At 33.5% G+C, this 24,052-nt stretch overlaps 1 protein-coding gene across 1 annotated transcript in view; it reads left to right on the forward strand.

Annotated features, from left to right (window-relative positions):
• The window catches only part of CSMD1 (CUB and Sushi multiple domains 1), a 1,117,781-nt gene that overhangs the window by 820,004 nt on the left and 273,725 nt on the right, over nucleotides 1-24,052 (forward strand). Inside the window, exon 12 of the mRNA XM_039568608.1 lies at nucleotides 4,847-4,959. Within this exon, the coding sequence (XP_039424542.1) occupies nucleotides 4,847-4,959 (113 nt within the window). The remainder of the gene's footprint in view (nucleotides 1-4,846; nucleotides 4,960-24,052) is intronic.

Below are 24,052 nucleotides of genomic sequence, written 5' to 3' on the forward strand. Positions count from 1 at the left end.
AATGAATCTGAATTTCTATTGCGACGGTGTTCTTGAAGTTATAAAAAACTGGATTTCATCATGCATTAAGAAATTGTTATATTTAAACAGCATCACAGATATGTGCCATTTCACTTACTTTTCAGAAGGGTCTTCCATCAATGCAAAGTAACATCCCTCATAAAATGCTAGGTCCACTTGTAGAGTACATTATCATGAGAAAGTTCATAACTAAATGTCAGAGTGATTTTCTTATCAAAATTTTTTATTACTTGGTTTTAGTAACATCTGTTACATTTAATGAGCTTTGAACAGCACCTTGCAGTTTCTTATTCATCCCAGGAGGGTAAAGGAGCTTACAGCAAAGACTTTTCTGGCTAGATTTAATTTCTAAATTTCTCACGATATCTTTAAAAAAAAAAAAAAAAGGATTTCTTACACTCTTCAAGCATCTGTTGGCAGACTAAATGCCAGCATTTCTGCAGAAATTCTGCTGAATATCGCTGTAGAATCTCATGCATTTGATTCTAAAACTTTGTAGCTTTATGATTTAATTCGAACATAATATGTTAAAATATCTTTTTAAATTAAAATCTAATTCCAAGTATTTTAATCTTTCAGCTTGTCATAAAATTGTCACGTCTCAACATATAAGCCTCAGCTCTATGCAAAAGTTTCCAGTTCTCAGGTGCTAAACCCCTCAGGGTAGTAGCTACCTCTTTATTGGGTGCTTTTTTGTAAGTTTAAACATTGCAAACAAACATTATACTGTAAACAAACTCGAACTTAACAATGAGTTCAGTAGTGCCAGGATATTTATAAGCCAGTCACCCTGTGAACATTGGAACTGGCTAAAGGCAGGTCAGTAAATAGGGGACCTTTAAATACTTTATGGAAAGAAGATTGAGGGAGTTGAGATTCACGATATATAAATGATCTGTCCTAGCACAAGCTTTCCAGAATGTCCAGACTCTCATCCATTAGCAATTATCTGCATAACCTCAAAGCTGTAGCACTACAGCTCGAGGGGAGTAGGAAGGAATACTGATGTTTAAAAAGGAGAAAAAAAAAGCGTAGACTCTCCATCTCTATTTTTTAGGACAAAATTGGGAAAATAATTAGAAAAAGTATTTTAAGTTCATGAAAGATAGCACTGAGATCATACAAAACCCAATATACTTTGATTATTTCAAATCAATTTTACACATTTCTTTCACAGTCTAGTTGGCATATTGATTAAGGATCTGTTGGGTTTAAATTTATTAAATTATTTCATTTTAGTATTTATGGTAAACTTTAAAAAAAATCTAATCATCAACATCTTAATTAAGTAAAGGGGGATATTCCCATAAATTGTAAGATTTTTTAACAATTGCTTCATCTGTAATCCTTACTTGTTGGAAAATTTAGTAGTCTTCATGGATTATGTGCGCTGAGATGTTTATCTCTGGAAAACAGTAACACAACATACTTAATAGTAAACTAAATATGTTTAGGTTATAAGGTTTTGAAAGCAGTTATTTCTTATTTTTAACAGTTTGGCTAGAACCAGTGACTACCCTTTCAAAACAATTCATTAGTGATCAACATATGTGAAGTTTATCCGTCAGAATGTTTCCTGCAATGTCCTGTTTTCTGTTTTTAAATTCTTGTATATTAAACTAACTCATTGCTTTAGAAAGTCTGCTTTGCCTCCAAATGCTATGATTTATATTTTTCTTGCAGCACTTACATTAAAGCTTAATTTTTTAAGTTACTCCCTTAAACCATGAATCTTTTAACTTTTCCTGTACAGAAAACTGTTAGGTTTTTCTTCCTGGCATACAAAGAAGAAACTGTACATTAATGATTCAAACTGAATTGCTTATGTTATCTATTTCACTACACAGTAAAAGCATCCATGGTAGTAACATGCTTTTTAGTAAACCTTTATCCTTTTCTTCTATTCACGCAAAGCTTGGAAACTTACTGGGGGCTTGGAAAACAACCTACCCTTTCATAACTGGTAAAAACCAGTATTTCTGGTCCTGAAGGCCATTTTTAATAGCTTGGATCTGGCTTCTTGTGGCTAACTAAGCAGAGAGCACACTGTGCCAAAAAAAATTGCTTTATCTTACAGTTTCCTTTTCTGATCTGTGACCTGTTCAGAGTAGTGAGAAGCTTAGCTTAAGTTTGCCTCCACATTTTTAAATTCCTTCATGTGGAGGTGAACCTCCATTCATCTTGACATAAAACAAGGTTAGCATCAGCCAATCTGCCTGAATGGCTGGTCTGCAAGTCTCTGTTCTTGAACTTGCAGATGATCTGATCTTAAGATGAGAACAGACTGGGACAAACTCAGAGTCAGCAACAGCATGTGTTGGAAGACAGACCTACATTCCCTAAACATTTGTCTGCCCTATCTGCCATCCTAGTTGAAGGATGTTCTTCTATATATGGAGGTATTCTCAAGGAATAAAATAAAATAAAACAAAACCAACAACAATAACCCAACCAAACCAGCAAACAAATCAAAAAACCCAAACAAAACCAAAGCAAGCAAACAAACAAAAACAAACAAAAAGCCCCCAACAAAGAAAAAACCACCACCACCACAAAAAAAAACTCTCTGCTTTTTATTGATTTCTGCTTTTGGCTTTTTTCATTTTTTGGAGGGTCCTTTTCCTATACCCCTAGATATGAATCTGAGGAAGCAATTGTATTTTGGCTGGTTCATATCTACCATCTATGGATAGAGCACTGGCATTTTGAAGCGAGATGACTCTGCCTATTTGATGAGTTTACCTATTCAGTTGCAGCTTTTTATTTGGTTTTTTTTTTCAAATTTATTTTTCTTATTTTTTTTTCCCAGCATGCTATAGAGACATTTATATAGATTAAAAGTATTCCATCCTACTCATAAAGACTTAGAATTTCAGGGTTCATCTTATCTGTGTTCAGAAATTATCAGTGTAGGTCTCATACGTTAATCAGATTACTGAGTATAAAGAGACCCATTTAAACAGTTGTTACTCGTAATGCAGTAGGTTGACACATCTGAATAGCCACTGAGAAATTTTTGCAGGAAAAACACAAGTTTCCAGTTGTCTTTCAATGTAATCTTTACATTTCCTTTCTTCATATATGTATTTCTGCAGGCCTCTCCTAAACTACTTTTTTTATGTTACCCATTGTCTGGGGAGGTATCTTCCTTTCCTAAACTACCTATATTATTCATTTAAATGAATGTCACAGCTTTATTAACAATCATTATTTTATCAGCAAGAGAATATTCAGTATTCTGACTATACCTAGCATCTCCTCGAACCTGTACAGTTCCTAATTAGTTTGATAAGCTGCTCAGTTTTCATTAAACAGCTAAGGTAAGCAGCTGCTTTATTTTCATTCTTACACAGGTCAAACTGAACACCCTAGCTACATATCACTGTTTCTTGATTTCCTTACTTATCCAAGCACTGTTTGTGTGCCCGCATATGCTGAGCTATAATGCATTTCATTTCTTTCCTCCTTTTCTGCATCTATAGTATCATAATAATCAACTACTTATTAACAGGTCATAACCAGAAATCTTATAGACCATATTAGAGCAAACTCAGCCATTGTAGCAGCAGTTCCAGGTGGACGTTCAGTAGTAATTATTAAGACTATTTGCTCGTGTGGGTTTTGTGTTTTTTAATTTTATTTTCAATATATCAGAGTAAGAACCCAAATTATTGTAGGCATGGGATATACAGTTTCTTGTTCGTAACCTTGATGGGAGACAGAGAGAATTCCTGTAACTTCTCTAATGGTTCCTCAGTTTTTACCTTGTTTCTGCTCAGCGTCTCCTTTTATTATGTTTTTGCATTTAAGTTGTAATAGTATAAACATTGGTTTATTATATTTAAATAATGTTTGTGGAATAATCCATACACTGTTTTCTTGAGAAATTCTGCTTCTGGGACATCCTATCTTGATTTGGCACATTATTAGTTTTACTTATCTCATGCCTATTTGTTTCATATCATCAAGGCTGAGGTTTGGAAGAAAGACAGAATTTTTTGGTTTGTATCTGATAACGGTTTAGCTAGTGAGATTCTGCAGCTACTTTTTATGGGTGACTTTTCCCACTACTTTTTGTAAAACTGTATAGCTATCACCGGGATCTGTATGGTTGTTCAGGACTAGAACCTGATTATGCACCAGTTTTTCAGTGTTAAGAAGCAACCTTTTTATTAATGGTTCTTTTTGATGCACAACTTTTTGATACCAGAATTACAGATGTATAAGTGATATTACTGAGAAGTGCTTAAGTTTTATGGTGGGATTCACCTGTTTGCCTTATATGTGTTGTATACTGAACTGTACTTATCCATATATAGCTATCACACATTACTGTGTGACAAATTGTAGTTTCCCTGAAATCTGAGAGGTCATTGTGAGTTATTTGAATGGAGTAGATGTGATTGTAGTAAGTTCTGGACACATAGGCTGTAAGGCATGTAAAGCAATTTCCTTCACTTTTAGAAAGCCTTGCAGAAAAGCAATACTCATCTAAACAGGTCAAAATTAATTAATACATACAATCACTCACATCTTTTACAGCTTACTTAACTACTTAATGGAAGCTTTAGGTAGGAAGAGCTTTATGAGAAGTGTTCAATCATCGTTGAGTGCAGTCATTCAAAATATTTTTTTCTATTACTTCACATTGTTCTATTTCATATAGAATAGATAATTTTATCAAAAAACAGCTGATCAGAACAGTAGGATGTGAATAGCTTAAAAGGCTGTGTTTTGTGGTAGTGGTGGTAATAGTAGTAGTAGCAATAGTAGTAGTAGTAATTTATGCCTCTACAAATGACTTTGCCATTTATCCTACATACAGACTCACTGGATCTAGTGTTCCTGATCTTATTGTGAGCATGAGCAACCAGATGTGGCTTCACTTACAATCTGATGACAGCATTGGCTCACCAGGATTCAAAGCTGTTTATCAAGGTACGAGCTAAATTAACTGTTTTAAACTTATGCTGTAACTTACTTCATTATACCCCAACAAATTAATTTCAAATAGACATTTAGTCCTTTCAGAAACTTAGATTTTCGATACTGTCTCTATTGTCAATTAATGGTTAATGAAGACATGGATTTGCAAATACCTACAAAATAACTAAAAATATTTGCAAGTAAAAATGAAGGTTATTGTTCTAATACTTTTTGCTGGGAGGTCAATAGAAGATACAAATTTCTATCATATTTGAGAGGTCTTAAATTTTACATTATGCTAACCTTTATCATATTGGATACTATTTGAAAACTATTGTTAATATCCTCAGACTTTTTTGGGGTAGTTATAAAACTTGTTTTTGTGCCTCACTGAGAATCTTCACAGATCTAAGTCAACATTAGTATGTAACGAAAACAACAGAACAGGTATATTGTATGTGATTGTGGAAATTAAGAGGATGTATAGAATTGTGGAAATTTAACTAAAAAAGATTATCTAAGTTACCCTAGCATCATTTGTGTTGCTTCTGTCTCAAAGTAATGAGAACCCTTGCAACATAAACATCTTTAATCTTTTTGACTGTGTGATGTTCAGTACCTTCTGAAGTTGATTAATTGTATTAAAAAATACCTGATATCTCTTAGTATGCATGCATGTATTGAATTTTTTCCATTTTAATAGGTTGTATAGACCTGCAGCTACAAAGAGGGCTTTTTTATTGACATATGGTATCATTTTCTGTTAATTTCCATGTTAATTAGTTCACCTTAAGGGTAAAGGAACACACTTGATACTATTTTCAATAGTTCCTTATGGGCACATATGATGAAAATTATTAGATAATAATCTTGTCAAAATTAGTTTTGTACAAAAGATGCTGCAAAACATTGAGACTATTCGCTGTTCAGTAACTGAAAGTAACAATTAGAAGAGTGGGAGTGCTCCTTGAACATTTTCCATAAACTGAAGAACCCCGTCTAAGCGTTTCATTTCACTTCTAGTTACCTTACTGTTTCAATACCAAAACAGGCAAAATAATGAGTGAAAAGTTATGGAGATGTTAACCTCAAGTTTAGCAAGCTATACTGTTATTGCACTAAGGATGTTAAGGCTTGCCTGAGCAGGTTTTTAGAAGAAGGGTCTGTGGCTGATGATGTATTGTGAACACTGAAAGGAACATGAAGGAGAAATTCTCCCCATTAGTCAGCCAGAAAACATGGTGTTACTTGTCCACACCAATATTTTTCTACTAGTGGTCTCCCCATTGAAGCAGGTGTAATGATTGCAATGATTAGGGTTATACTTTCATCATTATTTTTCCCTAGCACCATATTTCTTTGGGACTCAGTCAAACTCACTATTGGTTATTCCCACTCAGGGTACTAATTGGAGCATGCTAATTAGATCAACTGTTGTACATTCATAGTTTAAGTTTCTATGTGCATATATTGCTGGATAATATTTGAGTGTTTTAATTATTATTATCTACTTCTTTTATGAACCATGTTTTGATTTTCTTTAATGTGAACTGAAATCAACAAAATAAGGAAGAAGAGGAGAAAGAAGGGGTGATTCTCATGAGGATGGCTGTCACTTCTCATGAGAATCCTCCGTAGTAACACTACTGAGATTTGCAGGTCCCTGGCCGTGAGAATAACCATATGAGAACAAGAAAAATCACGGAGGCTCTTGAAACACTATCACAATTGCCTAACTGTGATGTTACAGAGCTTTGAATTAAAAAGCAGATGCAGGCCTGTAGCCCTTCTATGGCTAAGACATTAAGGAATCTTAAGACATTGTGCCATGCATTAAGCCTGCCTAGCTTAAGTATGTTTTATTGCACCAGTACAGTCACATACTCTTTATCTAAATTAATCTTACTCCTTCTCGTCCCTTCTTTCATGATTTCATCTTTTGTACTTGTGTCATTTCTAGGGTCTGTGTTTCTTTAGACAACATATTGTCTTTACAAAATCCATTTGTGAAATACATAAAGTGGAAATAGTGTTTGTATAGTGGAGAGAGAGTGTTGGCACAAGTTATGTATCTGATATTTTACACAGTTTCCTCAAACCAGAATTATGAACTTTACCTTCCTGTACCTCTATGAAAAAGTTCAAAAATTTAAATTATATATATATATCAGATGATTTATTTTTCTGCTCTAATTTCTTTCTGGTAATGTAAATTAATCTGTTTTCATTTCTGTATTTGTCTAATGAAGATATTTTATTTATGGAGTTCAGCCTCTTACTTCTGGGGACTTTCTGAAAACTCCTGAATTATACACTGTGCATTTTGCAGCAGCAGTAGCATCTCTTTTATGAAGTATATTGTTATCATTTGACAGTTGGATTTTGGCTTTCAATCTTGTTTTCCAATCACTTGTGAGTTATTCTGTTTTTTGGGGGTTTTTTTTGTTGTTTTGCAAGTTTATTTCACAATCCTAAAGTGTGAAATGTTTACAAGTTCAAAAGTATAGTAAACATTTTAAGATAAAGGTGAATTATAACTTCTTTCTCTCTTTCATTTCAACATTCTCATTAGTTTTATTAGAATTTTCTCATCTTTTGTTGTTGACTTTTATCCATCTGCACTCTCAATACATTTCCTGCTTTAGGGTAAGTGTGCATCTTAAACCTCTATCCTGTCACAAGATGCCTCAATAAATCTCCTTCCCCTTGTTTAGCAGTCAAAGAACCTGTCTAAAAATAGAATCTCATTTTAATTGTGAGAAGGTTAATAGATTTTGACATGTAACCTCAAGGACACTGTCTTTGCAATTGCACTTAGCTAAAAAGAAGGCAAACTGCAGGCTTTGATGGTTCATACATGTTCTGTAGAGACAAAGTAAAGGGCATCCCTATTTGAATCTTTTTTCCCAGAAACTCGTGAGTTTTGCTCAGGATTAGAACACGATTCCTCACCCTCTTGGGCAATATTTTACAACTCACCGACTGAATCTTGACTTTGTATCTGAGTAAAATATTTTTTATGTTTCTGTTTAAATAGTATCACAGTCTATAGAAAATTGTTACTTTAACTGAACTTCATCTCACTTTAATTATTAAGAGAATGATTTAAATGATGCAATTCACCTATCTTACATTATTAGCCTGTCCACCTAAAAATAGCATGAAATGATGCCTGTAAATGAACTGATATGCATAACAGATTTTGTGTATGGATAGTAAATTTAATCCTATTTATAATTTGCCTAAGGGATTAGGAGAGGGGCAGTTCTTCCCAAGTTCTGCCTCTTCTTTTGCTCACCATCAGAAACATGATAAGAAACATGTCAGAAAGCTGTAGGGTTCTCTATATTCTCACTATTCAAAATTTTGTAATCTGCCCTATTAATCAGATTTCTCAGACTCCAAAAGTTGGATCAACAAGAAAGATTTCAGACATAGGTCCTGTAGAGATAGTTCCTGGAGAGTTTTGAATGCAGAGGAATAGCACTGTACCTGTATCACTGTATGCAATGGAAGGTGACTTATGGAAACACAGATGGTAAAACAAGTGTTGTCAGTTTGTCAGCTCCAGGAAACTGATAAACAGCTACCATGTTAGAAAATGCAAGACGTGTCTTGATATTTTTCTGTCAGTCATACTCAGTGTCATGCATTATAAAGGCAAAAATAATTTAGGCATTACCTATATGTAAGTACATTATTAATAAGTAAAATGCAAGACACTACAGGCAACCTTAACTTTGATGATAAACAATGTTAGAACCACATTATTATTGCTAAAATAGAATGTTGTTAACCCATACTAAAAAAAAAAAAAAAGCTGAAGAATGATCTGAACCTACCATTATTTTTTTCAAAAAAACCCTTTTTTATAGACTGTATTTGAAAGTCCTTAATTTTCTGTTATAGATCCCAGATATTGTAACAGAATGGTTTACTACATTTCAAAAAGAATCCTCTGAAAGCATCTTTTCTGTGAAAAGGACAGAAATGTAAATTGTTCTGTCCTTGAAGAATGAGAATTATTGTAACACTACACCTAAGTGTATCAAAGGATCTATTCTGAAATCCTCTCCAGTTATTATCTATGCCAATTTTCCTTACTGAAGCCAAGATGACCAGGTTTCACTCCACAGGTCTTCATAAATTAAACAAAATCACATTATGTATTTCAGAGCTGATACTTCACGATAAAACCCACTAACATTTCTCAGTGTGCATACACCACTATAAAGTGATGCTTTAAAAATAAAATTTTCAACAAAAGAAGTGAAAAGGAAACATTTAGAGAAAAAAACCACAGTATTTAGGCTGTTGTTAAGACAGCTTTCAGACCACTTTGAGGTCATAGGATGGTCTGGTAACACCAACAAAGTATGTTGATATGATAAGACTATACTTTTACAAGCATGCTTTTTTTTGCAGTTTGACACTGGTCATGGGCTAAAGCAAGGAGTTTTTTACATACAATAGCTAAAGAATTTGTAATTAAAGTATTTATTTATTCATGCACTTATTTTTCAAGTTAGTTTTCTTCTTGAGCTGCATTTCTATTTTGTTTTGACCACAAGTGAAGACCACTCATGCCCAAACTTGTCCAGCACATCTGATCTGATGTAGTATTTAGGCAGCTTTGAATCAACAGGAAGATTTGGTGTATGCCACTTCTTAATATCGATTCAAGCATGCATTTACCTGTTAAGTGGATAAGTTAGGCACAGTCATTGCCATGCATATCCAGGTCAGGATAATGCAACGTGTTACTATGACAGTAGGCCTTGTAGAAGTATCAGTGATGTTAGGTTGCAATTGCAGCCAAAAAAACGATTTACAAGGTGAATAATGTGTCTGAGTTTGGCTTATTCCACTCATTTTATGGATGTGTCACATCTAAAAATAGGTGCTTTATGGCTCTCAGGATCCAAGGTGGATTGTGCAGCCAGCTGATCATGCAGCCAGCTGATCATTAGGCTGCTTCCATGCTTGTGGTCCTATTGGCTGTACCGCACAACGTAAAAGCATATGACAGGCAGCTTGAAGTTTTAGGTGTGAATGTTTTATAATTTTATTATGCTTGAGATTTTTCTTCCATTCAACCCTGTAAACCTGTCAGTCTGATAAAAATATTTAATCTTTTGACTTCCATAATTCTTGATAACCAGTATAACATCTGGTTTATAGCCTGTTTAGAGCTAATTTTTTATTCCTGCCTTTACATGGTTATATAAAGTAATTAAGTTATTTCCCTAGCCTATCCTTTAGTTCATAACAGTGTTATAAAATAAATCTGGTGACTCAGTGATATAATTCTAGCATTTTGTGTAATTTGAAGTTATTAAGAATTCTTGGAGACATCAGGAAGTATATCAGCTCCTGCAAGCAGCTGAAAATGTCAGGCTTACAACCTTTATTTGTATTGATGCTCAACTGAGCAGTTAAGCTTTAAGCTCTTCATTATGATTGTTTGGAAAGAGATTCTTCTTTCCTATTGAGACAAGTAGAAAAATACTTTCAAAAACATATTTCAGTTGCTCAGATAAATGTCAGTTGTCTTTTTGCATACAGCTACAGGAGTTAGTAAACCTTAAATCAGTGCAGTTTTTTACAAAAACATAACTACCTTATAAATGTTATTACACTACTAATATTGATATAAAATTCTGTTTGTGCTTGGAGGTTTAACAAATCCTGTGCTGAAAGAAATGAATGCAGTTAAGCCTTTCTAGCACTCTCACAATTTGACAAGCACACAGGGAAATCGTTATATACAGTGTAAAGCTTGGAAAGAAAACAGATATAAGTCATTCAGTGAAAACTTTGAGTTTCCTTTGCTTTAAGCTTTTCCCTCTTTCATGTATTTCATGTATATTAAGATTTTTTTGTGTATTATGTTCATATGTATTCAGAATATTATTCAAGTGTGTGCTTGAATAAAACATTTCATGTTTTATGTGAATATTTTTATTTATTAAAGCTACTTGGTTCTGTAGAGTTCCATCCTAATATTGTATCAATTAATCTGTTTGTAGTGCTATACAGGGTAGGTTAGTTTTTTGAATGGGCAATTGAAATTTCTGCCACAATGTATTATCAGTCATTTTCAGAAGCTTTCCCATATTTTTGTCTGACCTTTTTAGAGTATATTGTTCAGATAAGCCTAGAGCAGGAATTTCTCAGTTTCAGCATCCTTGAATTTTCTTTCAAGAAATAAGTAGTACCACTAGTAGGTTACTAATAGAGTGAAAAGAGGCACACTAAGTTACTGAAAATTAATGCAGCAGTTTCAAAGAAATTTTTAAAAGTGGAGAATGTCTTTGCCTAAGTTACGTATAATGTTTGGGGTGGCAGACAGAACCCACTTTTCATCTAGAAAATACACATGAGGTTGAGAAACATAATATAATGGTGATATGCTTTAACTCGTTGAGTGTCTTGCATATTTATATATTATCAGGCCATAGTTGATAAGACCAAATTTCCTTCTGTGCCACAGTCCTTTATTAAACAATCGCAAACAGAGGCTTAGTGAAGACAATAAAAAGGAGTAAGTGTGCAACACCCCGTAACTCTTCTTCTCCCTCCTAAATCAACAAAATAACAAAACCAAAATGACCAGATTAAGTACAAATTTTTTAAGCAAGTGATTTGTTTTCCTTTTTAATTTTTGTATTAATTGTGTAACTCTCCTCCTAATGTCCTATTTTAATTAGAGCACTTTTCAGATGTTGATATAATTATGCTCAACTATGCTCCACAGAAACACAATCAATGTCTGGTACTCATCTCAATCAGCTTAGAGATTAACATATATTTGTTCAGTTATGCTGTTTAGCAATGTATTAGCCACTTTTGCTATACCTTTAATGCAATGCATTCTATTGTGCCAATCACAGACATTGTCAGTATGCTGGATAAGAACGTGCATGTTAGAAATAGTGTGGTTTACAGACCAGGCATCAGTGTACATTTTGAGTTTTCTGATTGCATCAAGGAATATCTTTATTAATGTGTCCATTACTTAAACTTCAGAATTTGCAAAGTAAAAAAACCCAAAACTCTTAGAACTTCCCACATTTACAATTTGATTAGGTACAGCCAGTATACAGCAAGTGTATTCTTTCTTAGTTATATGACATGACTGGAGCTGGGAAGCTGCTGTCTCCCTTCCCCTCCAGACTGCAGCTGTGTCTGAATGATGACACAAACATGCATTCATATCTTTTCAGCGATTGATTTAACAGGTTAAGTTTAAACCCTTTTTTTGCCTCTCTTCATGAAATTATTAAACATTGAAACAGTAACATGTTGTCTCTGAATAAGAGAGAATTATTATGTTTTAACTCTGCCAGTGAAGATCATTCTGCTAGTCAAACTTATTTGGAAAGTAGTTTCATATCATAATTAAACACATTCCGTGTAGAAAACAGCTAAATATTTTTATTGATTTAATTTTTTATACCTTTTTATCCATGTTCATTGTTCAGTATGTTTGACCTTAACATAAATGTTATTTCCAGATTACTATTAAAATTTTAATTAAGATTTACCATGGCTTTTAAAAAACATTATTAACAATTGATGCTTTTTCTCTAAGGCTAGGAATAAATTGTAAAAATAAAACTGGCATTTTAAAATAAGATTCTAGTAACATATATGTGAGAATTAACTGTAAGTAATTGATCTTTTGAGAAGTTTTTTTGTTTATTTTTTACTTTTGACAGGTCTTTTTTTGTACTTTTTTCTTTCTGCGGAAAACAATCAAGAAATGGAACTGAACAGTTTAATCTAAATGTTTGAAACATAAATCCTAGTCTTTGTCTCTTAGCAGATAGAGCTCGGTTTGAAATTTTGGTACAACTTAATAATTTTAGATAAACAGAAATAAGTTTTTAAGAGTTAAAATTTTCTCCAATTCTTTTAATATAGAAAACACCGCGGTGTACACACCATGAACTTAGCTGTCCACTGACAGCTACCTAAGAATAAAGTGCTTTCACTGTTTAGGACAAAATAATTTTATTTTAATAATTTGCTTTATTTAATTCATTAAGTGGTGGCATACTCAGAATTTCCTGAGATTGTTTGGAATTCTTAAGCATTCATTTGTAAAGTTTCTCTAAATGAAGGTCAGACAAAAAGATGCATCATAGCTAGACAGCAACAGAGAAAAAGTTATGGGGCTTTTTTCTATTGAATAAGAATACTTCTTATTAAATATTTTATTTTTATGCCAGTTTTCTCTATTTTTTTGCTACAAGGTTCAAACCATGAGAACTATATTGCTCGTTAGTCCTGAAGCCCTTGAATGCATGACATTCACTCTGTGGTTTTAAAAATCAAACACTTGATTTTAAATGAGCAATAAATCAGCTGTTCGTGTTGTCTCACCAGTGGTGACACTTACTTTAAGCTTTATTTCCTTGCCTATGTTACTTTAAGTAGCAAACCTTTTTCCAACAGTAATGAAAGGATTGATTAAATGATATAATAACTGACACATATTGGACTGAATTGATAGAGTCATAGAAACATTTAGGTTGAAAATGACACTTAAGATCGAGTCCAATTGTTAACCTAACACTTCCAAGTCCAAAAATTCAAATATGGGTGTTTTTTTAAGTATTATCTAGCAAAGAAATGTGTGAATGATCTGTGAGAAGTGATGCTATCCCTGAAGTCAATAAACTTTAAAGATAGCATTGTTTTAATAATCTTGATAAATATTTAATTTGCTTCTCTAAGGCAAAATGCAATATTATTCTAATTTTTTCTTAAAGCAAATATTTGTCTGGAACCTAAAAGAAAAATAATTTTTGAGTCAGACTTTGACTCTCACAGGATTTTCTGTGTAGGTATATGCATGATGTCAGCATACTAATAGTTCTTTTTGCGATACAACACTGGGTAACTTGATAAAACAATACTAAATGTATATTCTTATTGCAAGCTGAAGAAAAAGGTAAAGTGACCCTAAGACACTGTACACAAAATCCTGCTTCCAGTTAAAACTTTTTAGTAGCCATTTAAAAAATACGTATATATGCATTTATAGATCTATAAAGTGTATTTCACATATTAATATAATTTCAAGGAAACTGAATAATCTCTCACCTCAAAATTTACCCAAAATTTTTCATATTGTGATTTTCTTGTATGCGTATTAGAATATATTGCATACCACAAAATTAATTCAGTATGTTTTGCATAAACTTTTAAAATACTATATCTTATATTTAGTATTATTATACATAAAGACCATGTTCTGATTTTTAAGATATACCCAGCTATAAAAGCTGGTGTTCTTTTGATGAAAACCAGTGATAAAACCCTGGAAATAGGAGTTACATTTATTTTTTGAAAATGTCTGTTACATCTGCAAGCAGATACTCATAAATGTTAAAATTAACAGGGTGCAATAAATTCGAAGTACAGATTTAGGTGAGTAATCTACCTTAAATCCCTACGTAAGCTCTCTCCTTCAATGACATTTTGACCCTCCATAACTGCAACTTAATCTTCTTTGAAAGAAGAATACAAATCCTCAGAGGAGGATTAAATAGCAGTGATCTGAGGACAATGGTACACCTGAGCGAGTACTTTTGCATGTCCTTCAGTGTGGCTTTAATGTCCTTAGTTGTCTTCTTTTCCTAGTTAGGGAGAAGTGTGCGTGTGTACATTTGTGTTGTGGTTAAGCCCAGCAGGGGCAGGGAAGAGGAGAGATTCTCCACATTTCCTTTGAGTGGCCAGACGTGGTGGGACAGTCTTCCTATGGCCAATATGCAAACCCCTGTGGGTTAGGGGAGAGGGAACAGGGATGCTCTTCGTAGGCAGACCAGGATATACACAGGTGTCTGCCCAGTGCTTCATCATCAGAGCGCCGGTGTATGGCATCAGTGTGCTCCATACAAACCTGCACTGGATTTCATCCAAATCCTTGGAGTCCTGATTATTGTCCAAGCCACTGTAGATCACCTCCACCACTGCTAATTTCTATTATAGTGTGTAAATTTGTTTAATAAAATGGGTGTTTTAGAAATGCTGTACTGGAATGCTGCACAACCCACTTCATGATATTTTTATTTAGTAGATGCTTTTTAGCTGTTACTGAGATTTTTAAAAGATCTGGAATTTCTTGTTCATATGCATTTTTTCATCTTTTTAAGCTAGGCTAGATTCTTATTATCATCTCATTAAAGTAAATTGCAGTTTTTAGGATTTTGGTGCCTGTTGATATGCTTTTATTTTAGTAACTAAAACCATGAAAAGACAAAAGATGGTCAGGTCTGGGTCATTAAACAGTTTCTGCATCATTTATGCCTTCATTATAGAATTTACTGAATTTCTTAAGTGTCACTGTTGATTACTAAATCACATGATTTTAAATGGAAATATTTGAATTTGGTAGTTAGTCGTAAAGAAAGATCTGTGGGAAATATTGAGCAACAGTTGAAGATTTTAATTCTGACACACAGATGTCTATTAGTGAGATCCTCTGTAAAGAACATTTATTTCACTAAAGAGTTCTTCAAAGTTTTTCAGTACTTTTTATCTTTCCCAAGTCCTTTCAAAAGCTGTATGATTTATCCATTCAGCTCATAAACAGACATAAATTTCACACTTTGACTGAAATTGATGTGACATGCTAACACCTCCACTTGTTGCGAAGTCAGCATATCCTCCAGAGCAGCCTTTGTATATTGCTCTCTCATTTTATTAGCAATCTTGATTAAAGGGGGTTATTGTTATTCAGATGAAATAATGGCTTATTTTTATGTTGCTGTGAAATTTGAGAAAACAATACTTCCTACTCTAAAACATTATCAAGAGCAAATTTCAGACTTTGTGCATTTGATTTCTTTGTTGTATATATGGTAGCATATAAAAATGAAATCCATTCAGACTGTCTATTATATGTGAGAATTACTGAATGAGGTTAACAAAAAGCTACAACAATACCTTACTTGGTATTGTGTGTGCTTGCACACTCTGTTTGCATCTAAACACTTCTGAAAACTCAATTCTAATCATGGAGAACTAAGAGCATTTACTAGAAAATGGATCTTCTAAAATATGGAGTCGGTGTTCTCAGAAAATAGCTTATATAACATTGTACAGTGGAGGTTTCTAAGTGCAAAAAGTAATGAACTACATTAAATGGGTATATGTGCAGATGAAGCTGAGTACAATGTGCTGACTGTCAGTTTAAAACAGTTTGCTCAACTGCCTTGTACCTTCACCTGTCCTCTGACCTTTCCAGGCCAGCATAGCCATGGCCAGACCTCTCTTCTCTAGGACATTATGCACCCTTTATGGAATGATTTTAAAAGAGCATTTTCTTTACAATTCACTCGCAGGCTTGGCATCAGTAGTATTTCCAAAGGGTCTTTATTTTTCCTTTCAGTGTCCAAAGAATAGCTTGGTACTTGAGGAACTTTTAGAAAGCAGTGTAGTATGTACTTTAAAACAAAATCATCACAAGTAGAACAACAAAGAAAGCAGTGAATGTTTTGTAGATATTCTAACAGTATCAGATGTAATACAAAAAATAAATGGAGCGTGAGTCCTTCTAAATACATATGTAAACTGTTCTCAGTCTGTATCTCTAGGTACGCGTGTTGATGTGTTTTTCCACTCTTTTTAAAGAAGAAAAAAGTTAGGACCATTTCTCTCAGGTAGTGAGAAACTGGGTTTGTTTCAAAGCTAGAGAGTGGTATTGGCATGTGTGCACTTGCATGGCCTTCCTTGCAGAACTGACTTTAAATATCTTAAAAAATATATATAAAAACAGAAGATGCAAACCTTTTGGATATTTCCTACGATCTACAGTACTCACCATATTTCTATCTATCTGTCTTTGATAATTCCAGGGTCCTAACAATTGTTTCCACTTCTAGTTTTCTAACGTTTGTATGACCTCTGAAACAGTGAAATGTTTTTGTACAGTCACCTTTATAAAGAACATGATAAAAAACCTTGTGTCTGTTAATTCTTCTATTGTGTTGTATTAGCATGCTGTAGAACAGGTTACTGAGTTTTGGTGAGTATAATTTCTCAAGCTTATTCAGCTTGCAACTGAACTTTGCTGGACTATGTTTCCAAATGTTATCATATTGAGTTTGGTTCAAAATGTCATCAGCTGCTTGGAACCATGACCAGAGGTTCCTCCCGTGCTATTTTGGTAAAAATAATATGCAGAGAAAAGAGAGGGAATTTTAACAGATTTTAGCAAGAATTGGATGTCAAAAAACCCATTCAATTCTTATTTTTTTCTTAATTTCCACTCATTCAAATAATTTAATTTTTTAATTTCCACTCACAATATACTCAAGAAAAGTGGGTGCAACCTACTTATTGGGATTGTCTTTTATTCTGCCAAGATTGAAAGTATATAAAGTAATCTGACTATACCTCATCTGTTTGCTTCTCTACAGTATAGACTTTTGGATGTGCTTTCACCAGAACATGTACCTGATAGGACCAACATAAATATAAATTTACATTTTTTCCCCTTTGTGCTATTTGGAAAAAAAAAAACCAAACAAACACCGAAACAGCAAACCAAAACAACACTGTACTTTTCAAACACTTATTAATTTTTTTTTTTTTAGATGAACAGATTTTAATTGTATCCTGGTGACTCTATGAAAGTCATAGCTAAGCTTTATTATATAGTAAAAGACACAGGATTTCCATGTAGCAGTTTGCTGGGATTTTAGGTATGTGCAGTTAACCTCTACAGACAAACAATATTCAGAGAGAGACTTTTTTTCACCAAAACAACCAACACAGTTAATTCCCCATCATAACACAACCTGTCCTCCTTCCTTTTTTCTTCTGGGTGTGAAAATTGAAAACCAAGATGTTGAATGGAATTTTAAGACGAAGAAGTCTGTCTATCTATGCAGTCAAATAGATAATGCTCATGAAGACTCTCCTACATGGCTCTGTGAAATTTCAGTTTTTCAATTGCTCTCACTGAAAAAAGCAAATAAATTTTGTTTGTTTGTTTGCTTTCTTGTCTGTATACTATGCCTACAAAATATTTACATGTACATATAGGTATGTGCTGTTTCGGTATATTTTTATGGAATAGCTTCCAGACTGAATCTTAAGCTGTGAGACTTCCTTTACTTCTCTGCAGAGTAGTTTTGTGTTAGGTTATGTTTCTCAGAAAGTGTGTTTTAATAGGGAAGAAGAAACTCCTGTTGTTAAGCCTTGGCCATGTCGGCATCTTTGGAAAGAGAAGGAAAGTTTTTCTTCCTTAATCCCACCCCAGAACTCTCGGTTGACCAAGGGAACAGGAGCCAACAAGGATGGAGGCACAGCAAAAAAATTGAAACATACAAGATATAGATAAGAACAACCGGAACTTCTTTCTAGATGGAAAGAGTGCCCATGAAATAAAGCCTCAAAGTTAATCAAAGAGAGAAACTTTGAGATCTCGGGGAAATTGTGCATTGCCAAAAAAGGTTAAAAGTTGCTGGACTGAGTCCAGTGCTGGAGGGCAGGATTTGTCCTGCAAGGGCAGAATATAGGAGCATAAGGCCTAAAGATGTTTTCTCTTTTTCTTTTTTTTTTCCTTCAGAAGAATATTTTTGGAGCAATACTTCATCTTTCTTGCTTCTTTACTGGAATATAATAAAGTACAATTATTTGGATGTCCACACTGTATTAATATTGGTACGTTTGGTTGCTTCCAAAGCTAACATTTTTCATTTGAGCACTTACTGTTTCTACAACCTTCATTAGAAATGTACTGAGTTAAAGCTCCAGCAAATCCATACATGATTTCAATCTTTCATTTTGTTTTATGAAACTGTACTTATCACTCTTGGTCTTTAGGGAGGAGGCACACTCGCTATAAGGTGCAGAAGTGGATATTCAGGGAAAATAAGGTCCTCCCATCTAACATTAATTTTGTTTTACAAATAATAAAATAGGCTCAAGATTTTGGTGAGGGTTTATTTTAAGAGTATGAGAAAAAGCAGTGCTTATGTGGGTACATAAGTTTGAGAAGAAATGCACACTTATGTCATGTTAAAGCATCTTCAAAATAGTATGGCAGTATTGTTTACCTATTTGTCTGTAATATTTGTGTAACAAACTGTTAGGATAGGGCTAAAAAAAGAGTAGAGATTAAGCTAATTGAAGCAGTTCTATTGTCTGATGATAATTCCTTATTACCATTTATGCTTCAAAATACTATAAATATCTAATTGCAATCCATTTAATGTGTGCTAAATTAATTTTCTATGATGCCAATTCTTAATTAGGATGCCATGTGTCACTAATTTAAATGGTTGAAAGAAGCCCAAATATATTGTGTTATCTGAGTTTATAATCTGAAAAACGTATTGTTTTGTATGACATGTATGACATGGCCAATTTTCCATAAAACCACGTTAACTACTGGTAATTATATTTTTGTCTTTCAACCATTTAGAAATAGTGTCTTATGTTCGCTGTTCCATTATTTTGCTTAGGATCAGTGTTGGCTTTACAATCCTTTTACAAATGATTTGCTAGTAGTAGCTCATTGATTTTCTTTCCAAACAACCACCATGTCTTTCTTGTCAGGACTTAAGATAATTTTAGGTAAAGATGTTTAAGGATATGCCATTGTAAAGGAAGATAAAGCATATAATTTTCCCAGTTTGAGGGGGCAAAATAGATACACAGGTATTTGTTTAATTCCTTGGTTCCTCTTCTCTCCAGTTTTTGGGACAGTTAATACATGTGACCTTGCTCAGTCATGTGGGACCTCCCTCGTTCTCCATAAGTACTTGAAGATAATTGGTAATAGTTCATTGACTGCTTCATTTTAAATACTGAATTTGATTAGCCCCTGTTCACTTGAATATGTCTACATTATCTAAAAGGTCCTTAAGCTGTTCTCTTCCTATTCTGCCCTTCTTTTAATTTTATTTAAACATTTTTTATCTAGATAAGAGGTTTTTTTCTCGAAAAGTGGAAGTGCTCTTCATCCTTCTTTCCTGCTAGCTATTTTTCTTTCTCTTAATTTTAATGACAATTTAATTCTACAAGTTTTGTTACTGCCTTCTGCCTCATTCCATAGTTCACCTTTTCACAATATTCACTCTTATGTTATTCTGATAATTTCTGAGGCAGATGCACTTCCTTTTTCCTGTACTTCCTATTTTCCGTAACATTCTAAGTTGCTTTCCACAGGATAACTTTGTGCTTACTTTTGTTCAGGGCACTGCTCAGCCCTTTGTATTGACAGGCACTTCTCTTTTTGGTAGTAAAGCAAGATGAACACTATAATTTGAACAATATCATGTTTCTTATCACAAAACATTGGAATAAAAATCTACAGTGAGACCAAAAGCATATTGATTCTTGACAATAATAGGTGTTTAGGGAAGTAATGGTGAATTATACAGTGATAGATCAAGAAAGAGAGTATTTTCTCTGTTTCCAGTGATGCATACCTCAAGTCCTTTTTTGTCTCTCAATAAGATTTTCTTCCATGTATTTGTCCAATAACTTTTTGAACACATGTATTTCACACACCCCCACCCAGAAAAAGGGATTTTCACTCTATTTAATTGGTCCTCACTTCCTCAGTAACTTTGATCTTTTGTTTTCCTCCTCTAGTTCTAATGTTGCCTTTTTTAAATGAAAGAGCAGAACTACATGTAAAATTCAACATGGAAATAAAATTTTTGAAGGTTTTTGTGTGAGGTCAGAGTACTATTCTCTGTTTTGTTCACTGTTCCTTTTCCAGTAGTTCTTACCATTTTCAATAGCTTACAGTTTCACAGAATTATTGTTAGTGTGCCAGAGCTTCTGTTCCTGAGTCCGATCTGTCAAATCAGAACCTATCATTGTGCCTGCAAACTCACAATAATGGTTTTTTTTTCCAGATTTATTTTGCTACAAATATTGATAATGAATTTCACATGCTATATCATTACATGGTTAGTAGGTGTCACACATTTTTTGCAACAAGTAACAAAAAGATTCTTCCTCATTGCTGTTCAGATTTGATCTGCATTTACCCCTGGACATGTAAAATTGATTGTAAACAAACCAATTTTTTTTTTTCTGCATTTTGTGATAACATATTTAAGTACACAGTAAATATTAAACTTAAAGAAGTTTAATATTGTAAAGGTTTTTTTCTGCTTTATTGTTTTATTGCTTTCAAGGATTTTTTTATTATAAGAGACAATGCAATATGATGTTATTACTGCCAGTAAGCCACCCATATGCAACAGTAGTGAACTGTTAGCTTAAATTGACTTCCTAGAAAAGTTGTTGTTTTTTCATTGATCTGATTCTAAGGTCATGTTCGTATTTTTTATAATATTGATACAGAATGCAATAAGGTGGATGCAGCAAAAATTAATCTACTGGATATGATCTGTGGTCTTTTTTGATAACAGCAAGGACAAAACATTTCAGAGAAAATGTGAGAGTCTCTTAGAATGCTGCTGGGAACTATATGATCTGTGAAGGAGGCCTTCTATTTTTATACTTGGAGACTGATAATAAATTGCACTGTTAAATTTCTTTGAAGAAATTTACTGGAATAATGATAAAATCGTGATCATCTATAAAATTATCATGTAAGGCCATCCTCTTTTTAGCGGTAGGCCAACCTCATTTTAGATTTAATAGCCACTTTTAGAGTCGAATTATGTGCTATATGAAATATTTTTTCTATTAGTTTTGATTTACCATTTTCTTTTTCAGTAGTTGTTCCTATGTTCCATTGCAGGAATCATGTACATAATATCAATCCTTTATTTATGTCCTCTTCTGCAATCCTGAGCATCTCTCTAGCCCTTCTCTTTGTATAAGGTTTTGTTTGTATGAGTTTCTCCTTTGTGTTTTTAAACTGCAGTAGGTATTATGTTTGTTAACACAGAGAGGCATGAGGAATAAGAGGAAAAAAAAAATCATCAGTTTTCTTGTATATGAAACATGAATTTCTGTGACCTCTCAGAGTTTAGATGTTAAACTCTCTTTTTTTTTTTTTTTGGGTGAATATATGCATGTGTCAGTTCACAGCTTCCCTTAATCTATCTTGATAATAGCTAAAATGATAATTATGAAATATTGTCAAATAATTAGGTTTTAGAGCTATTGACTTCAACTTTCTGATAGAAACCTGAAGTTTATTTTATATCTCTTATTTGAAACAATTGATTTTTGCTCAACTCACATGCTTTTAAAACATATTTAGTTTAAATTGTATTTATACATCTGAGTTATTAATGTGTGAGATTATTATTTATACTCTTTAGCTTGTATCCAGATGCAGATTTAATGATTAATGATTCACTAATCATTTAAGCTAGAATATTGGATAGTGTGAATGAAAACACAACAACAGTAAGAATTTAATTTAAACTGTGTATTTGTAAACTAGTAACAAGTGGAAAAAAAAGAAATTACTCCTACCATGAGTAAGTTTAAGAGTGCAAAATCTTCTACTGTATGAATTATTTTATTATACATTTCAGATACCTGAGTCAAAGACTTTACATCAAAAAAGATTTGAATTGCAATGTGACACCTTTCAAATAGCAGTCATAATACATATTTAAATACTTAATATCACTTTTGAATTTCCATATTTCTTCATTTGAAAGAAAACAGAGCAACAGAAATGTCTTTCAATTAAACTCGGAGAGATATGATCTTAAGAGTCAGAAATCTAATCTTTTCATTCTTCTAACATTAAAGAAAGAATATTCCCTGAAACTGAGTAAATAGTTCTAGTTTACAAACAGGATGAAAAGGCTCTTTCCCCAGGCTATTGAAAGAGGTTACATGAAAGCCAAGAACAATTGCATAAGATCAATATTAATATTTTGGTATTTAAACATCAGAGAAAGCTGACGTTTTAATTTAAGCTTGAGAGTTTATGTGCAAACATCATGAAATTCACACAGCTCTAAGAACTCAGATCAAAAGAAGGCCAACATTGAATGAGTACACAGAATAATCCTAAAAGAACAGAGCTTTAATTGCCATGCTAAATAGGTTAGCATAGATCTTATTTTCATGTTTGTTATTTTAAGAACATTTTCTATCCCATAGGACTTTTCTAAGAGCTCAACATAACTTCAACTGAATTGGTCTGAAATGTTCTCTTTTTTAGCAAACTGATACAGAGCATCTTTGCAATTTATGAAACAGAATAATCGATGCATGTGTTGGAGCAATACGCACAATGCATCACGGCTGCATTCAGACATTTAAAAAAACTGTTCACTGACCAAATCAAAGAAGTGCAAGTCAAACAGGTACTGGAAAGGAAAATGAAGTAAAAACCTGTGCAAAATCCCAGAGGAGAGAAAATGTTGGGAATCATTACATGCCTACTATTCTAGATCTAGTTATAAAGAAAGAGTATTCTGTATGTGTAAATACAAAACCATTAATTTTGCCTTCTCTGTCTTCCCTAAGTTTTGGGATGTAAATATATGTAATGGAAACGTAGCTTTTGATTAAAGTGAGTCACAGAATCATTTAAGATCATTAATCCATCCATTAATCCAGTATTGCGAAGTCCACCACTAAATGATGTCCCTCAGTGCCACATCTACATATTTTTTAAATATTCAGCCACTTCCCTGAGCAGCCTGGTCCAATGCTTGACAACTCTTTCTGTGAAGACCTTAGAGCATCTTCCAGTACCTAAAGGGAGCCTTCAAGAGAGCTGCAGAGGGACTTTTTTCAACAGCATCTAGTGATAGGACAAGGGGGTGTGGCTTTAAGCTGAAGAGCTTTATATTTCCTCTTTTAGGAAGAAATTCTTTACTGTGAGGGTGATGAGGCACTGGAACAGGTTGCCCGGAGAAGTTGTGGATACCTCATCCCTGGTAGTATTCAAGGCCAGGCCAGATTTGAGGAACATGGGCCTAGTGGAAGGTATTCCTGTCCATGACAAAGGGGTTAGAACTAAAAGACCTTTAAGGCCCCTTCAAACCCAAATTCTGTGATCCTATGATAATTATATGAATTACAGTGAGTGTTTTCTGTCAGCCTGAATAACTTTTGACTAGAGTAGATTCCTGTTAGGGATACATATAGTATTCAGTTAAAGGTTTGTGATGATATAGATTCCTAG

Source organism: Corvus cornix, chromosome 3 (assembly GCF_000738735.6).
Source record: "Corvus cornix cornix isolate S_Up_H32 chromosome 3, ASM73873v5, whole genome shotgun sequence".
Lineage (NCBI taxonomy): Eukaryota > Metazoa > Chordata > Aves > Passeriformes > Corvidae > Corvus > Corvus cornix.